At 41.7% G+C, this 19,920-nt stretch overlaps 1 protein-coding gene across 1 annotated transcript; it reads left to right on the plus strand.

Annotated features, from left to right (window-relative positions):
- Positions 1-9,749: 9,749 nt before the first annotated feature.
- On the plus strand, positions 9,750-13,078 carry LOC306969012 (uncharacterized protein). Its single transcript, XM_079564621.1, has 3 exons — positions 9,750-9,916; positions 10,532-10,661; positions 12,795-13,078. The coding sequence occupies exons 1-3, from the start codon at positions 9,772-9,774 to the stop codon at positions 13,048-13,050; spliced, it is 531 nt and encodes a 176-aa protein (XP_079420747.1). The 5' UTR covers positions 9,750-9,771; the 3' UTR covers positions 13,051-13,078.
- The last annotated feature ends 6,842 nt before the right edge of the window (positions 13,079-19,920 follow it).

Raw genomic sequence — 19,920 nt, forward strand, 5'->3', positions numbered from 1 at the left:
TATTCGTCAATACATCATCGTCTAGGCAGAAACCATTAAACATGGCCACCTCCAGACATGATACAATAAACAATGCCCAGACGGTTAACAGAAATAAGAGAAGGCGCCACACGCACCACGCCGGCGCTGGTCCATCAAAAAGGTCAAATGTTCCAGCATCTCAACTAAACCCGGACTTCTTTGACAAACTGTGGAGTGCCATACCTGAGCTCTCAGTAAACCCTGCGTTCGAGGCGTTTTTGTCTGATAACCAAAGCTCAGACAACCTTCCTGCTCCAAGTGGAATGGAAGTAACAGCACCTGAACCAATGTATGAGCGAAACGGCCCGTGTTTCTCTGGGGAAACGCCTTATGCTGAATTTAGCGATGACCTGCTGAAAGGATATGTAGAAAAACACATGATGGTCCACACTGGAGTGAATCCTCTCAGCAGTACAGGAGCCTTTAGGTCACAACAAGGTCGTACTCGTGTTGTGGAACCTTTCAGCTGTCCACACTGTGATTACAAGTCTTTGCGTAAAGATAACCTGAAAGTTCACATGAGGACCCACACTGGGGAAAAACCCTTCATTTGTTCAATGTGTGACAAGGCCTTTACCCAAAGTACCAGTCTAAAAAGTCACATGAAGGTCCATTTTCCACAGTTGAAGTACAAATAATAACCTAATTTGTGAAGAACTGATTTTTTTTTTTTTTTTTACTTTTTTGATGCATTACCAAGTTAAAGAATCCATGGAACGAAGTGGTATTTTTGTTGTTTTGTTTTGACTATTACAGTACAGCAGAGTCAACGTCCGGCACTGGGGCAAAATCCAACGTAGAACCTCTGGTAACTATCCGTTAAAAGTACTGATTTTTGTTGTATATATCCTTCCTAAACCCCTCTGTTAAGTCACACATGATGAGCATCACTGGGGTTGAAGAAAGTGACGTTTGAGAGGTTTTGCCCCTGGATTTTATTTTCGGCGTGGAAGAAAATACATTTCCCATGGACTGTTCTCATAAATCATACAGGACAATTGAATGGAGAATCCCATGCCTCATTTCCTGGGTTTGGATCTTAATTTCTGTTATAGCAAGGGGTCTGTTTTAAGATTTTACTTTAAAGCTAGTGAGAAGTTTCCTAATTTACCATTGAGACAGTAATTCCATGTAACTGTTGTAAAGTTTGCAAAGAAGATTTTGTTAAGATGATTTTTTTATTTTTGAACAAATAAATGGTTTGATCTTTGAAAGCAGAAACAAACTCCTGTAATGTTATATTACCGCATTCTTCATCATGAAGACAAGATTATTTTATACCAGATTTCATTGGACAGTATGTGACAACAGCATACATATTTACGGACTGACAACATTATGTCTGACGCTTGGCCCCAAAAAGTGCGTTAAAGGAATGGGCCACCGCTTTTACATATTGAGATGTTCTTGCCTTAGCTTATACGAGCCGATGTATAACTAACTGGTCTTTGTCAGTCAAATGTTGTTAGCATTTAGCCTCTCCCAGCAAAGGTATAGCTCCAAACTGGGGTGAGTTAGAAGCTACCAAGCTGTTCCACGTTTTCCCTATTTAAATACAGTTATGTGAGCCTTTACACACCTGGAGCGACATCCGCGCTGTAATATCATCAAAGTACTCCAGGTGTTATTACGCCTCACAATATAGTGCCCCTTTTTATCTGCTTTTGGGTAACTACAATTGGATCCTGTAAAGGCTCATGTAACCAGGGGCGGACTGGCCATAGGTCCATTCTGGAGGAGCACAGAAGGGCTGCTGGCTTGAGGGCCATCAGCCTGTAAGGGGGTGCTGCTCCCCGGCCTTGCAATTGCACAACGAAGCAGCAAAAAAAAAAATCATTCTCTATTCTATTTGTTTAACAGCTCTGTGGTTAATTTGTGACACAGCAATTGCGCAATAAAAATTAGGTCAGAGTCAGAGTCCAGGGCCATTTTTTAGTCCCAGTCCGCCCCTGCATGTAACTGTATTTGAATGGATAACGTGGAGCAGCTTGGTAGCTTCTAACTCACCCTAGTTTTGAGCTATACCTTTGCTGGGAGCGGAAAAATGCGACAGAGCGCACACACAAGACCAAACAGGTACACATCAACTCGTATAAGCTGAGGTACGAACATATCTCAAGATATAAAAACGGTGGCCTAATACAAAAGGTATGATTGCTGCCTTCATTTGCTCTCGTAATTATGATAAATACCACTTGCCGAGTTGAAAATTGCACACGAACGCAACCTCATCTCGTATTTTCCACTGGGGAACTGGGTGATCATTTTGATGCCAGAGTTCTTGATGAGATAACCCTTTGACCTTTCAACAAAACAAAGCAGCAATAATATGTTTTTATGTGTATTAGCTGATTATTTTTCCACACTTGTCGTCTTATAAAAAAAAAAGGCCAAAGTTTATGTTTTTTTTTTTCAATCAAAGCAGATACAAAGCAGTAGTTCAGCGGTTCGTAGACGACTTCGGTGAGGATTTTTGTGGTTCACATTGCTATGACACAAAAGCGCTTTACCAGAGCACGTGAAGGCAGCATTACTCGTAACAGCCTGAGCTTTAATCTAATGAACAATAATAGTTACAAAAAGGTAGGAAAGTTATGAGACGGTCTGGCTCCTGGACTGTAAAGGCCCGATTTGGACTTGACTTTACTGGTGTGCGTTAAAAATGCCGATCAACCAGAAAACGTCCACAAAGAGTAAAACAATGATTTCTATAATAAACCTCACCCCCTCTGCTAAGCTGTGCCCACTACCATGACTCGTTATGCACTATTCTGCGCTCAAAGTGGATTCATCAGGCCATGGTTTTGTTAACTTTCTGTGAGCTTCCTACAGATGTTTCTACTCATGTCTTTTACAATTTCAAACGTGATAAAAAATAAATGAGAATGTTTTTTTTTTGCCTCAGTTATACCATTCCTCTGCTGTTTTTAAAGCCTTGGAAAACCCTCTGGTTTTAGCAGGACTCGGGACATTGCAGTGGTCAGACCAGAGGAAACTTGTCCTGAATCCGGATCTTGGCCCCGGGCCCTTAACCACGGAGCGCGGGGCCCGCTCGGCTGACGGGGGAGAGGCTGGAGGAGGCTGCTCTGAGCCGACAGACTTTTTCTTCACTTGTTTGTGTTCGGGGCTTTAGGAGGAAACAGCAGAGGAGCTCCACTCACAGGTACGAGCTGCTTTTTTAAGTGTTTGCAGTTTTCTGGACAAAGTTTGTCACTTAAAATGTCTTGTTGGGAGAAGTGCATTCAAATTTGCATTCACATTTTACAAGTTAGTTAAAATACTACATTTACTGTATGCATGAGTCAATTTTAATGTTTAGTCCTGGAGTAGATCTGCTTTGGGTTTAAACTTGGGCTAATCTGTTCAATCAGAGAAGTTTAAATGAGGCTCTAGTGGTTTCTGACTTTCCTGTTTAATCCAGTTTAAAAATGTAGTGAGTCGAAAATACAAAACCCTGTTGTAAAATGTAGTAAAGTAAATAGTATTCTTTACATTTGTTTCAGTAATATACTCACAATTGACACTTTAAGTATACTTTTACTTTATTTCCACCTCCGTTAAAATGTGCCTTTTTAAATGACAGAACTTTACATTGTTTTTGAAGTATTTTTCTCAGCATTGGTTCAGCTGCATGTGCAGGGTTTCTGCAGGGCATTAAAAACATTCCAAGTCATTAATATGGAAAATGAAGGCCTTAAATGTCACTAAAGCATTAACTTGGATTCAAATTGATATTTAATGTAACAATGGTGAGTTATTGGTACTGCAAAAGTTTGTTTAATGAAAACATTCTGGTCTAAATCACATTCAGCAGGAGTCTTGCACAAAAGTCCCCTGTTGTGTCCAGTTTTCTTTTGAATATTGAAACTTGCTCTGTTTGATGGAATGTTTGCGAAACTGAAGAAATGAAAAATGCTAATTCTTGCATTTGTTTCATTAAAAATCCATCAGAATCTGTCTGGATACACTTGTACTAGTGTTGTCACGGGGGTGAGCCCGGAAACAAACACCACAAGACGATACCAGAGATGAGATTGGGTTGATGAGAACGATGCAAGGCGAGATTTTCACATCATTTGTAACAGTTTAACAAAATGAAAACAGCATCTTTAAGCAGTCGATAGAAAGTATGTTAGATAAATCCTGGTAAAAACAACAACAATATCGACAATATTACTCTAAACAGACCAAGAATGTGATGGAATCTTAATGGAAGTCTGGGTCTTTCGATCTAGCCCCTAAATTTAAGCCTAGAAACTTTCATTGTGTCCACTTGTGTTGCCAGTAAAACTTTCAGTGTTCATTTAGGATAAGAGTTGAAATCGTTTTACCTTTTGACCTTTCTGAGGACGGCCTGCAGATGGAAGCTAAGACATGTAAAGCTAGAAAGATTTCAACATCTCTAATCCTAGTGTCTGATGAACATTGAAACCTATATTTAAGTTTAAGGTGAACTTTATTGTCCCCATGGGGAAATGTGTCCTCTGCATTTTGTTATCGGGTTGTTTTTAATCCACATTTCAGCTTTTCTTGATTATTTAATGCTTATTCAACATCAAGACAATATTTTACATCACATTGTACAATTCTAAGCCATATTTGGGTGATTGTGGGTCCAGGTTATGGCCACACCCAGCCCTACTGCATCTTGATTTCATAACATAGATCACATAACCTTCACATTTGTGCGGGCTTGTTATGTAACCTTTTCCCCCTCTTTACAAATATTTCTGCGCATTATGTCCGTGTTCTGTCAGCGGGGGCCTGCGGCTGTGTTCAGGCCTGTTTCGTCGTGATCATGTTGAACCGCGCTCCTGTATCTGCCACGCCTCGGGACACATCCGCTCACACGTCGTTAATCAGAACAAAACCTCCGCAGACGCCGTTTCACCTCAGACTGACAGCTCAGATCTGGGAGCCTCAAGGCTGTTCGTAATAGGCTGTTCGGATTTATTAATTTTTGCTGGAGATCAAAGGTGGAGACTCGAGTTGCCGCTGGTCATGGGGACGTCCCCTTGAGATAAGGCGAGTCTCCAGGTAGTCTCAGTGAAAACGAATAATTTCAGAGTCTCCAAAGCCCCCTTTCTATAGGACCGGACCAGTTCAGTTCACTTGAGGCCGGCTCATTTAGGGAGTATCAAGTGTCTTTATGGTAAAGTGAGCTGGGTCCTTATGGGAGTGGCCAAGGTCATTTACATGCATGTAAAAGGCAATAATAATAATAATAATAATAATAATAATACATAGGTCTTATATAGCGCTTTTCAGGAGACACAAAGACGCTTTACAAGTGAGACAGACAAACAAAGATGGCAGAGCTATTGTTGGTTGTAAGTGAGCTGAAACAGGTGGGTTTTGAGCAGTTTTTTGTAAGTGGCCAGTGAGTCTGAGTTTCTGATGTGGAGGGGGAGTGAGTTCCAGAGGGTGGGGACGGCAATGGCGAAGGCTCGGTCCCCCAGGGTTGGGTGCTTTGATTTGGTGATGGGTTTGAGGAGGTTTAAGTCGGCAGAGCGGAGGCGACGGGATGGGCGGTGGCGTTGTAGGAGGTCTGTGAGGTGTGAAGGGGCCAGGTTGTTGAGGGCTTTGTAGGTGATGAGCAGAACTTTGTAGTGGATGCGCTGTTGTACGGGGAGCCAGTAAAGCTGTTGGAGGACGGGGGTGCTGTGGTCTCTGGAGCAGGTGTGGGTGAGGAGGCGGGCGGGCGGCAGAGTTTTGGACATATTGTAGCTTTTGTAAATCAGAGGAGGGGAGACCGTACAGGAGGCTATTGCAGTAGTCGAGTCTTGATGTAATAAATGCGTGGATCAAAGTTTCAGCAGCAGATGTGGAGAGGGTGGGGCGGAGGCGAGCAATGTTACGGAGGTGGAAAAAGGCAGTTTTGGTGATCTGACGGATGTGGGGCTTGAAAGTGAGTGTGGGGTCGAAAATGAAACCAAGATTTCGGATCTGGGGAGAGGTGGTTACTGTGTGGCCATCGACGGAGAGGTTGAAGTTTTGGGAGGAGTTTGTGATGGTGGATACTGTGGCAGGAGTGATGGATCTGGTGCTGAGGTAGAGTTGTGTGTCGTCTGCGTAACTGTGGAAGTGTAGTCCATGATTGTGAATGAGAAGTCCAAGGGGAAGCATGTACAGGATAAACAGAAGGGGACCAAGCACCGAGCCCTGAGGGACTCCATGGTTGACAGGTATGGAGTGAGACGTGCAGTTGTTGATGGATATGAATTGAGATCTGTTGGTGAGGTAGGAGGTAACAACCACAGCCTATCACTGTGCTTTAGTCCTGCTTCAAATCAACTTTGTATCTGCAAATATGGCCATTAGGTGAGGCAGAGCATTTATCTACCAAAAAGAAAATGTAATTAGTCTATAATATGTCTTTCACATTTGTCAACAGCAAAACAAAATAAATATGCGCAAATGTTTTCTAAAACTAATTCATAAAGTAGACTCTAATAGAACCTGCCTTCATTTGTTTCTTCTAAGCCTATACCAGCACTGGCAAGTCTTTATTTAAGCAGTCCTTTTTTAAAGCAAGCCAGGATAACAATTATTGAGAAGAAAGAAAAGAAAATACAATAATGCCCAAAACGAGTAGGCTTATTATGTCTTATTATTAGGCATTTAGGCTATCTCCAGAGATGGACAAACTTGTGATGAGAAGCTAACTTGAATGGATGCAGACTAGTGGTTCACTTTTGGCTACGGAAACACCCGTAAACCGTTCCGGTCTGGTCCTGTCGAAAAGCCGCTCAGAGAAGAAGTCTGTGGTCTCGAGCAGCTGTGACAATATTCAAACACTATTGAATGTCCGTAAATCCGCGACCATCGCACCATCAAAGCTGTGGAACTCATTACCCCCCGAACTTAAAACCAGATCTGAGTTTAAAAGGTTCACTTCTGGGGTTAAGTCTTGGCTGAAAACAAACCAAAGCTGTACCGTTTGTAAACAGCCCTGAGTCTGTGTGAGTGTCGGTGTGAGCGTAAACAGTATAAATGTCTGCGACAAAGTTTATACAAATGTTGTACTCATGTATTTTATTATTGTAAATTGTGTAGAAAGACCCAAACAGGGACGTGAGCTGTGAATTAGCACGAGCTCAAAGCTCTTCATGCATCGCATCAGCTGCAAACATGAATTGTAACTATGTTGATTGTGTCGTCCCTGATAAATAAATGAATAAATCCAGGGGACGTCTCGGAGGCATATCCTTGACCAGCGGCATCTCGAGTCTCCTACTGGTCTCCAGGCCGGTGAGACAGGCCTTTATGTTTCACATTTAAACTGAACAGAATATAGACAAGAGACGGCTGTAAAAAAACATCTCTTGAAAAAAGTAATGTTGTTTGTCTTTGACTTGATAAACCAATTTAAAATCTGTGCGTGAGGCAAGTTCGTACACTTAAATTAAGAAAAAAACTTTATTTCAAGGAAATTAAGATTTTTTTTTATTTTGCAATGAGATCTTTTTTCTTAATTTAAGTGGAAAAACTTGCCTCATGACAGATTTCTTAAAATGAGTTGCTCAAATCAGGGATGGCCGATACCACGTTGTTTGGAATATTGATGCTTTTAGGGTCATTTTTCTCGATGCCGATACTGGTCATTTTACATGGGTGAATGTATTTCAATCAATATGCATTACTAAAACTGGTTATTTTATACAATAAATAGGCAAATTAAAATGATATTACTTCAACTTGTTAATTAAACAATGTTAATGTATAATTAAATAAATGAATACTTTAATGACAAACAGAATTTTTGACTGTTTTGGCTCAGAACAAAGATGTAAATCGTCCTTTTATGTTTAAAATTGCTGCCACGCCTTCTTTTTACATATGCAAATGAGTATCGATACTTTTTGCCCAATTTTGATACTTAAAAAGTAGCCGTTTGGTATCGATATATATTGATACTGCAGTATCGATCTGCCCATCCCCAGTTCAAATGTACTTATTTCCAGAACATTTCAGTAAAATATCGGAATAATATTGTTTCGAATATATAACGAATATTGCACACACCCGTATCGCATATTGCATATTTTCAATTTTGTACAGCCCTGGTTTGCAGCATGAAAAGGGCCGCAGTCACTCCATGGATGTCACCAGTTTATCACGTTTGAAGAAAATCATTATTTCCCATCTGTCTGTGGGGGAAGTGACACATGACTTCGATTGAAATGGTGTAAATGTCTTCACTGTCCCAACAAAAACAAAGAAATACACATTGAGACTTGTCAGAAACATCTTCTGTGTAAGAGAATGTTTTCAGAGCGTGCATAAAAACGCACCTTCAGGGCAGTTTGACTCCTCTCATTATGTGACGCTGAGGCTGGTTTCGCTGCACGAGCCAAAGCGTAATTTACGGCGTGTTTGGCCGAACTTGACGACGTGTCGATGCCTGTATTGATTTTTTTTTTCTTCTGGGATAATCAAAGCGGGCGAACGAGGGCTAACCAATCCGTCAAAATTTCAATAAAAGGTGTTTGTATCAACAGCAGACGGGAGTGAGGCCAAAGAGGAGATTTATGAAGGCGGGGAAGGAGGACGTGAAGTGGCTGAACAATATGAAGGAAACGGAGAAATATTAGATACATGTCTTGAAGTGCACATATATTATACTTAAAGGGACTATACAGAGTTTAAAAATGTCAAAATTATATTCCTCCCCCTACATGTTCCAGCTTTGTCCTAATGTGTAGAATGAGCTCTGACCTGTTCACCACAACTGCCTCTAAAATCCTACAAAAAGTTGTTACTGTGGGTCCGAAGTGCCGTCATGCACGAGCTTAATATAGAAGCTGCAGTTACACATATGACCTGAGGTGGCAGTAGTGAGTATAAAATGGCCAACTTGCATCCATAGTTTGGCCGGTTTTGTGATGTTTTTGGCTTCACTTCCTTATTGGACACCATTTAGCTCAGAGGACACTTTTATACGCTAATTTGTGTCTAAACTAAAACCCCAGAAGGTCTGTATTTTCATTACGGATTTCGAATGAAGCTTTGACCTAAATGTGGTCGAGGGTTTACAACAGCTGAAAAACATCTGGATTGTTAATAATTTGTTATGTTGATGTTTGAGGCTAATGCTAATACACTGAGCCGGCTAATGGACTCTCAAAAGTCTCCTGGACTAGCCTATTCGCTAAATGTCTGCATACCTAAGGATTGAACTCCTTTTTTATTTCTATGGGTTATGGGCCTTCATTGAAATCCATTCTTTGATCACCCGCTGCCAAAAAAGCATTTTCTGTGTCGAGCTGGTCATTCGGAGCATGTTTTGTATTGCAAGTGACAATATAATTGACTCTGTGCATAACTTCAAAATCATAACAATGCAGCCCAAGAAGTGACTTCCTGTTTCGATCCAGCACACCAAAAAAAAAGCACCATCTTATGCATTAGTTCAGCAGTTCATGAGTAGAGTCTTCCCTGCCAAACTATGAACACACAAAACACTTCAAATGTGTGTATTTAACTATATTCTTGCAATGTTGCAAGTACCTGCTGAACTAATCAATGAGACGAGCTGTGTGCTTTTATTTTGGCGTGCTGGATTGAAACAGGAAGTCACTTCTGTTACACAACTGAACATACGTTACACAAAAACATGTTTTGTGTTTTTCCTCCATCACTACAGCCTTTAGTGCCGATTTGCTGATGTGGATTTGTGACATCAGAACATTCTCCGACACCGACTGAAAACACCGCCTTCTCTCCTCGCTCTCAGGTTTGGGGTTAAAGATGGCGTCCAGACTGACCCTTGGGCTGATGCTGCTGCTGGTTGCCGTGGTGACGGCTCAGAGGCGTGGCAACGGAGGAACCAGGACCAGGACCTCCGCTTCCACCTCCACCTCCAACACGGACGAGTGGAACTACAGAGACGGCTGTGAGTGTCACACAACTAAACCGGGCAGATTCTCAGTCGTCCAGGCAGTTCATTCTGTCGTCTTGGTTTAAAAACAAGGGGCGACACACAGTTTCATAATTCTATGGGAGGTTTATAAAGTAGAGTATAAGGACAAATTAAAGTCACTTTTGTTGAATAGCATCATTAAACCTCTTTGATGCATTAGTAGCCGCTCTCTGTCGCTTTTGTGCTATAAAAGTACCTCATCATGTACAGTACAAAGATTGGAGACCCCGGTTTACAATGTGTAGTTAATACAAGAGCTTTGATACAGGAGAGTGTTTGGTCAAAACATATGCAATGCAATTGATTAATAATTAATAATAATGATAATGGCTGGCTCTTGTATTGCGCTTTTCAAGCCTGTGTTACCGAATTCATTTTTTATTTTTTGTCCTAAAATAAATCTAACTTCTACCTATATGTTTAGTTGACATGTGTGAGGCAGACCTTTAAAACCTCTCCTAAAAACAAATGCAAAGGAATTTCTTACACCGCACTAATCTGCCAAAACATCTGCAACAGATCAACCCAGTACAGATGACTGCTTAAGAACGTGCTGTAGTTATATGTGAGACTGAAATGTCTCCACAGCTGATAAGGTGAATATTCGGGGCGTGGCCAACCTGACCGAGGTCCTGGACAACTGGAAGTTCGACATCATGAGTCAGATGAAGAGTCTGCTGCTGAACGACCACCAGAGCCTCCTGCCCGACTACGCCAGGTCAGGTCATCGAGTCTGGACTGGGTTTAGACTTGGTTTGGTCCCACTTTAGTCCGACTTTAGTCCTGTGGTGATTAGTGACAAGGAAAAGACCCAGCTTTTATCCAAAGTTGTGCCCAGAGTAAAACCCTGGTGTTGTCGTTTTACAGCTTGGACTGGAAATAACTGCGGGTTCACAGCGCGGTGTTTTCACAGACTTCATTTTCCGAGTTTAAATAGAAACAGTCTCCACAGAAACACATTAAGAGCGAAGTCAAATAAACTGCAGCTCTGAGACACACCCTGCTCTTCAGTCCCGTATGGTTCCCGATGGAGGTAAATATTTAGACTTTTATGATACAGTGTTTAGCAGCTTCCTCACAGCCAGACGGTCACAGGTTTATTTTAATATATTTATTAGAGCAGGGACAATGCACATTATTCAACATGCTGTAAATGTGGAAGTTTTAGCTCAAAGCTGGTTTTTAACCGTAGTCTTTGGGGCAGATGTGAGTGCCAGCTACAAACTTGTTTACTATAGGTTTGATTCCTATAGTAAACATAGGAATCAAACCTATGTTTACTATAGGTTTGACGGGAAGTTCACATGGTAACGGCTCTGGTCCAATCAAACACTTACAAAATAAGGACTCATAATCTCAAGGGGATCTCCTTTTTTAATGACTGGCTTTTGTATGAGACGTAAATCATAGAGCTGGAACAAAATGTATGCAAATTGCCTTGGAAACTATGTTGCAATACTTTGATACACAACTCAGTTATTGCTGGGCTGCAGGTGACATCACAGCGTTCTAAAGGCCTATACTATTATATAGAGGAAAAATTATTTGTTTTTTGAGGAAATTTTTGGTCTTGTATAGAGAGATCATGGACCCACACTGCAAAATGTGAATATCAAGCATTGGCTTAAATGACTTGAATTGCGGAAATGTTTCTTGTTTTGAGCGCTTTTCACTCATTTAGACACTTTTCCTGATCGGACCAAGTTTACTTTGCTTGTTTGAGGACATTTCAGACCAGTTCTAATGTAAATCTCGCTTGAAATAAAAAAGTAAAATTGCCAATGAGATAAGACCAATTTTCTTACCCCATTGGCAAAGAAAATGACCTGAAATAAGGACGAAATGTATTGAAACGAGTCAGAAACATCTCAGAACAAGTGAAATAATCTCGGACAAATGCCCAAGAACTTCTTAACTAGTTGGATTATTATGCTCAAATTGAGATGTTTATCTGATCTAGTTAATGACTTTTTGCAGTGCAGTGACTGATATTAATGATATTTTTTTAATTCATGTATTTTCTTTTTAGCTACGACTTGTGAAAGTGTAATGCTGTTAATAGGCAAAACTGGCTCCCACCTCCTGTTAGGTCCGATGAAATCATCATATTCTAGCGCCTGCAACCCAGCAATAGAGCAAAGTAGCTCAAAGTGCCACATTAGACACCATTTTTACTAAAACATAGTAACACAATTGACTTCAAATCATAACAACGCCGCCCAAGACGTGACTTCCTGTTTCGATCCAGCACGCCAAAATAAAAGCACACAGCTCGTCTCATTGATTAGTTCAGCAGGCACTTACAAAAAATACATGAATATATAGTTAAATACACACATTTTAAGTGTTTTGTCTGATAATAGGCAGAAAGAAAGTTGAATTGATGAACTGCTGAACTAATGAATAAGATGGTGCTTTTATTTTGGTGTGCTGGATCGAAACAGGAAGTCACTACTTGGGCAGCATTGTTATGATTTGAAGTTGTGCGCAATTAATTAATCAATTATATTTAAGATTATACACACACAAAAAAGCCCAATGTTGCCGTGTTATGTCAATGGGAAATAAGTGAGTCAAACTGCTATGGAACCTCACCTGTATCTATGTCACTTCCTGTCAGTAGCTTAACGATTCAGTTTCCAGAGGCAGAAGTCTTGGTGCAGAGCTGCCCAGACACAGCCCCTGTTGACCTCAATCCCAGAGCATCTCCTCAGGGAGGGCCTCAGCCTTTCCAGCCAGACTATAGGCTTTTCCTGTTCTTTACAAACAAGTGTTATCTCTGCTCATATGTGGGATCTTGTCCGTTCGGCTTGACCGCGCAGTTATGCTAAATGTTCTTTTTCTCATCCAGGATCCAGCCGCTGTCCGAGGCTCTGGACGACCTGTACAAAGAGTTCAACGCTCTGAAGGCTCATCTGGGCGACCTGACGGAGAAGTTCACCGCCGCGGAGACCTTCATCGACGAGATCAAGGTGCAGCAGAGCCAGCAGAGCCAGGCCAACGCCAGCCCCGCTAACCCGGCGGCTAACCCGGCGGCTAACCCTGTGGCTAACCCCCGACCAAACAGGAGGATCGTCAGGAAGAAGCCCCCGACCCCTTCCGCCTAAACAACCAATCACAAACAAGCTTGTTAAAGGAGACATATTATGCAAATGACACATAAGTACATCTTAATAGGAATTTGTTAATACATATAGAAAAACACTTAGCTATAGTTTTCAAAAAATGTGTCAGTCTAGGTCAAATGGACATTAGTGATTTTGCACGATACGATATTTTTAAGCAATATATTGTGCATCCCTATGTTAGGTTATACTGCAAAAAATACCAAAGCTAAAATATGTAACGTAGTTGAATAAAGCGTCATATGTCTCCTTTAACCCTCTTTGCTTTGCTATTGCTCTCTCTCACGATCAGAGCAGTATATAAAAGTAACCTTGGTCACAAGAGCAAAATGCAATATTATGCAGTATATTACTTCATGATGGTGCTAAGTATAAAAGTTTTTTTTCATTTTTCTTTCACTGTGCAGGTCACTATCAGAGTTGTTGCATTTGGTGGCTTCTTTTTCCAAGTATCAGCAAGTCAGATTTAAAGATGCACTGTGCAACTTTTTTGTTAAAAAAAAAATACAGACGGCATCTCGTCATATAAGGGGGCGTGGCTTTGCCGAGGGGGAAAATAGAATCTTTTGGGAAACACAATTTTTCCATTTTCCATTTTCTGGCTAAATATAAACATATTTATCACATACAAATAAAGTCAAGTGTAAATCGGGTCCATATGGATGTTATTTCACAGCAGATTGTTCAGTAGAAACGGCAGTTGTAGCTAACGTTAGCATTAGCATGTAGCGTCATGTTAGCATTCTCCGTTATTTATGTATTTATGGGCTGTTGAACCACCTCTCCATGTCTTAAAGTAGTTTTTGAATAATTTAAGAAAGTTTTGATTTTTCTCCAAATTGTTTTCCCCCTTATATATGGGCAATTCCAGAGATGCCGTCTGTATCTGTCCCGGTGGCCTTTAAGAAGCTCCAGGGTCAATTGTTTTTTGGGTTTTCACTGTTGATTGAACCGTATCCAACTTACCAGAAATCATAAAGAACCTGAAATAAAATTGATCCTGAAGCATCACAGGTGCCTCTGGGATGGAATGTAAAGGCGCTCACCACCCATACAGCCCTAATATGAACTGTTGTTTTAACACAAAAAGTTGCACAGTGCACCTTTAAGGATTTTAATGCTACTTTGCCTAAAATTCTATATTTTTATGCAACAAACACAGAAACAAGTGTGCTTATTTCATTTTTTAACATACAATCAAAGAGGAATAACGGGGGGAATTTCAATATTCAACAGCAAAGGGGCAATCCAGGAATCAATGCAAGTAGGAATCAATTTATGCGGCACAATTAATTCATTTTATATTTTAATGCTCAATAGAAAGTTGTAGTTAACATAAGAAAAGTGCTGAAAGCCCTATTATTTGCATCGTAATCGTTTGTTAAATGACAGAGCTCTTTTTTGTTTGTGTGAGAGAGAAGGTGAGGGAGCAGGTCTCGGTCAATAGATCGAGGAAAGGATCGAGGATAAAAGCGCGGATTCCGGGCAACCCCGGTTACTATTGCATTAGCTGTTATTGTAGTTTATTTTGCTTTATACGTGTTTTTGACTAATGTGAATCTACAGTACATGACCAGAACAAAGACTAAGCTTAAAAACGCTGATATTATTTACAAAACTGTTTAAAAGTCAAAACATTTAGTGTAAAATCCTGCCTGAATAAACCATAACAGATGAACAATTGAGAGCTAAAATATATAAAAGCAAACAGACCAAAGTAAACCCAACATTTCTTATTTCCGAGATGCCGTTTCCCTCTGTCCAGCCTTGTTTAAATGTGTTTATCTTTCTGTATGAGCTTCCATTAAAGTCTATTACAGCATTAACCTCCACCCTGCCTGTTTCTTCCTCAGGTTTCTGCACTCATTTGAAAGCTAAGGATCCCCAGAGTCTTGACTTGCACAGGTTTTATGCAGTAGTGAACAGTTTTTAGTGCCCCCTGGTGGTTAAATTGCTCATTCTTGGACATAAACAAACGTCTTCATACTTTTCGTTCAACTCGTCTTTTTCTCTGTGCTGAATAAATCTTTCCCGTCATCTCACCAGCGATTGGCTCATTTATCTTCTGCTCAGTGTGTGACGCTTCTGTCCAGGATCGACGTCGAAAAGCTGAAGATGAGGTCGTGTTTATGAGGAGGAGAAGCACTGAGGTGATTCGGTCCGGTTTATGGAGTCGACGGGAGCGGGATGAGAACTCACATCTGTCAGACATTTTTAATGATTCAGTTTACGGCAACAGTGGCAGAGTGGTTTACAATCTCTAATGCATTCAACTTTTCACATTGAGTTTTGTATATAGTAGATTTTTATTGTACTTTTTACAGAATTCATGAGGAATGGGGATGATGCACCTTCCCCAAACCACAAGCCCACAACAAGATCAAAGATGAAGCAGAATCTGAAAATGAACCAATACACAGACCTAAGTTAGATCCAAATGGAGCTAAGAGTCCAGGAGGACTCATGGACAAAGAACACACAAGTTAGATATAAAAGCATTTTGCTGTATTCTTAAGATTTTGGTATTTTCTTTCTTATAAAAATATCTGCGTCTGGTCAACCCGCTAAAGGAACAGACCATTTTAAAATACTGAGATATGTTCTTACCTTAGCATAGACGAGTTGATGCGTACCTGTCTGGTCTTTACGTGTGTTCTCAGCAAGGCTGGATTTAAGTAAAATGGGCCCTGAGGCTCAAGTTTTTTCAGGGCCCCCCATAATCAATCAATATTTATTTATATAGTGCCTTAAAGGGACTATACGGAGTTTAAAAACGTTGAAATTAAGTATTTTCCTCCCCCTACATGTTCCAGACATGTCCTAATGTGTAGAATGAGCTCAGACCTGTTCACCACAACTGGCTATAAAATCCTGCACTTTCACTGAAAAAGGTGTTACTTGGGTCTGAAGTGCTGTCATGCACGAGCTTAATATAGAAGGTGCAGTTACACGTATGACCTGAGGTGGCAGTAGTGAGTATAAAATGGCTAACTTGCATCTAGCCCCTTTAACAACATCTGTACATATACTGTATGTTTGTCTGTCGGATTTTCCTCTCTCTACAATGAAAGGATAAATGAATGATTTTTTTTTTTAAATTTGAACATGCAGAAGAAACTTCTTAAACGTAGTTTTAGTTTTAAAAAATGACAAATTTGTGATAAATTTGAGCTCCATGGCCCTTGCGGAAGAACCTTTGCTTTTGCCAGACTGGTGGTGGGGGGGTCTCATTAAGAGTCCTCCCACAGAGATCTTCTTTAGTGTCAACTCCATCAAAATGGCTCAGACCTTGTTTAGAACTGGTTTAGACCTGGTTTAGTCCTGCTTTAGTCTTGGTTTAGTCCTGGCTTAGTCCTGGTTTATTCTCGGGGAAAAAAAAACATCTGATAAATGTGATGGAGTCTGCAAAGAAAGAGGGAACTATAGTTTACAGCCCACACTGAGCACACATTTTTCTCTGTATGTCCAGGGGCCCTTCAACCTGCTGGGCCCCTGGGCTTAGCCCCGGAAAGCCCCTTCATAAATCCAGCCTTGGTGCTCAGTCATGTAAACAGAGCACAGACGGCGCTAGCATTTAGCCTCTCCTCTTCTCATCTATGGATCCAAACAGGAGTGAAGTTAGAAGCGACCAAGCTCTTCAACGTTTTCCCTATTTAAGTACAGTTACATAAGCCTGTACACGATCCAAGTATAGTCACACAAAATTAAACATGTCGATTTTCTAAGCTGATAAAAAGGGGATTGAATATTATTATTATTACTATTAAACGTGGAAGGGCTCGGTTGCTCTAACTTCACTCCAGTTTTGATCGGACATTCAAATGATCTCAAATTAAAATGAACAATGGCTAAAGTTTCGGAAGACCTGAAAAAAAAACCCAGCACCACCAGATGTATATGCACCACAGTTTGAGAACCACAAACGCACCTCTTCTAATTTGCTTATTCACAATCTTTCACATTACACAGTCAGCCTTTTTTCCAGCTTCTCATAGAGAGGATGGATGGTGAAAATCCCTCTCCCGGGGCCAAGAGAAGAGTCTTCAGAGGCTGATCGTTCTGCTGCTGCGGTGGACAGATGGTTACAGTAGGTAAGGGCGTGTACGAGGGGAGAGGGAGGGCATTTATATGAAACGCAGCGCTCCTGCTAAAGCCTCGGTGCGTCCTCTGTTCTCACGCTTCATTATTGATCAAGAGTCGGTTTGAAGTCACATCTGAAGACGTTGTTCAGCCGCGACACTTGAAAGACAATGTTCAAAGGGCGGCTCTATAAAAGCGTGAAGCGCCAGGCCGCGGTTTGGTACAAGGCTCTTCTGACATGGATTAGCCTTTGATTTAACTTTTATTATTACATTCCCGCCCATTTTTCGAGCTTTTGACCACGTTATAGTGTTGTCTCTGCATCAAAAACACCTGGGACTGGAGTAGCATTTGTTTAATTCATGTTGAAGCTGTTCTCTGGAGCTGCACAACGTGAAAATCCAACACAATTACTATTCTTGGGGGACAATTTCAAACAAGACAGGACAGGTTAACCAATCAAAGAGGTAAAGCTCAAACCCACAGCCTGAAGTAAAGTCGCCTCAGGAGGAACACTGCTGTGGGAAGTACGGTCCACTGAGCGCTATCCTCTTGTTCTTACTGCAGACTTTGTCTTATTATGATACAATATTTATTTTATCTGTAGTCTGTTACTATTCCCATGGTGTCTCCTGTCCCGCTCCCCCTCGGGAGTGCCTGGGCCCCCTCGAAGGGAGGAACCCGGCAGAATGGAGGAACCATGCCTAGTGGAATTGGACACCAAGGACTGGACGGTCTGCGATCTCTTGGCCCGTCTGCTCAGGGACTCCCATCGGCCCTGGGTCTCCTGGCCGTCCATGGGACTGGATCTCTCCTTCTGTGGTTCTCCCTGAGGTTTCTCTTTTCTCCCCCTGGGTTTTTGGGTTTTTCCTTACCGTGCTGGAGAGTCTAAGGACAGGGGACACTCGCGCCACTCATCACCAGGCTCCACACCATGGAGACGGGTCCCCGAGCGCCGGCCCAGCTCACTGCTCCCACAGGTATAGGCGGCATTGAGGACGGGTCAAATGCAGAGAAAAAAATTCTCTACAAGGATTAACAAAGTAAACCTTAACCGTAGCCACCTGCTGCTGACACTCATTTGGATGTTTGCCTGGATACTTAATTCGCTTGAACTTTACATTGTCATATTTACTGTTTACTTGCCTTAAAAAGACTATATGGAGTTTAAAAATGTTAAAATGTTGTATTTTCCTCCCCCTACATGTTCCAACAATGACCTAATGTGTAGAATGAGCTCAGACTTGTTCACAACTGCCTCTAAAATCCTGCACTGTCACTCAGAAAGGTGTTACTTCGGGTCTGAAGTGCCGTCATGCATCTTTATGGGTGGTTTGCATAGCGCCTTTAGTTCCTCTACAACGCTCCAGGATCAATTGTTTTATAGGTTTTCTGGTGAGAGGATCCATCAGCAGTGAAAACTTACCAGAAACCTTAAAAATAATTGATGCATCATAGAGGGAACCGGGATATAAAGTAAAGGCTCCAGGCTCAGGCTGAACAGTCAATTATGCACCAATGTGGGGTTTTTTCTCACATAAAAAGTTCCATAAGACTGTTTAAGCAGAGCTCCATAGTAGCTCCATAGTAAACAGTACTATATAAATCCTGTCTTTGTATCTAAAGTGTCAACAAAATAAAGGCTTTAACAATGTCAGGTTCTGTGATTCAGATTAACACATTAACGAGGCTGAAGTGGAAAAAGGAAACTAATGACAGTGGTTTGTCGCTGAATATTCATCTGCGATAATGAAACACCTCCTCAGTCTGTCCCCTTCAGCCTGCGCTGGGGGGGATGCCGCTGGTCTCCGCGGCGACAGCACCTGGTTCCCGTGGCGACGGCATCTGGCCTCGGCGCCGGCCCCTGACGCGCCGGTCCGGAGGAGGCCCCGTAATGAAACGCCTTTGTCATGTGCAAAACAAATCCGATCGTCTCACCCTGATGAAGTCGGATACATCGTTATTCACTGTGAAACAACACGAGTCTCAGTCATCCGGTCAGTGCTCGTGCTGCACTGCTAGAAGGTCCCAGGTTCAATTCCCACCTGGACGGGGCCTTTCTGTGTGGAGTTTGCATGTTCTCCCTGTGTCTGGGTAGGTTTGCTCTGGGTACTCCGGTTTCTCCTACCACTAAAAACATGTACAACAGGTCCCCCCACTACCCTGAAAAAGAGATTTCTAATCTCATTGGGACTTTCCCGATTAAATAAAAGTCAAACAAAAATAAAATACCTAAAATTGAATCTTGGTTAAGTTATATCCAATGAGCGAGGACTGTGCTTCTCTTTGGTCCTCATGGCGGGGAGCTGACATTGCTGTAGTGCCCCCCCTGGTGGGCAGGGATGACTCCAAAGACACTTGGTAAACAGGATTCTAATGGGACTTCAGATCTCCTCAGAACGGCCTGGCTCCAAAGAGTTTTATTTTTTATAAAAATCGCTATGACTCGTGTGACAACGCTGGGCTGGGTGAAATATTTTTAACCACGCTGGTTTTTGTATATTAGCACCAAAACATGGAAGCCTTTTGACAATCAAGCTCTGGAGCTTTGTGCAGGCTCCTCCCACCCCACAAGTCTTCCCGCCTTTTTGCCCTTTTAAGGAACATGCTTCGTATAGGAGGAGATTGAGCAGCCATGTACATTCGGGGACCATTACTATGAATGGGGCTGAATGGAACACCTGCTGTCTGTATTTTCTCATCTGCCTAAAGGGACCATGCATGTAAATGAGCTCCAGATTCATGTGATTCATTCATGAGCATTGTCCCGAT

The sequence above is a fragment of the Gobius niger genome (genome assembly GCF_951799975.1).
Source record: "Gobius niger genome assembly, chromosome: 10".
Taxonomy (NCBI): Eukaryota; Metazoa; Chordata; class Actinopteri; order Gobiiformes; family Gobiidae; genus Gobius; species Gobius niger.

Coding starts and splice junctions, on each gene's coding strand:
- LOC306969012 (XM_079564621.1), top strand. CDS start 9,772: ATGGCGTCCAGACTGACCCTTGGGCTGATGCTGCTGCTGGTTGCCGTG. Junction 9,917..10,531: donor GTGGAACTACAGAGACGGCT/GTGAGTGTCACA, acceptor ATGTCTCCACAG/CTGATAAGGTGAATATTCGG. Junction 10,662..12,794: donor CTCCTGCCCGACTACGCCAG/GTCAGGTCATCG, acceptor TTTCTCATCCAG/GATCCAGCCGCTGTCCGAGG.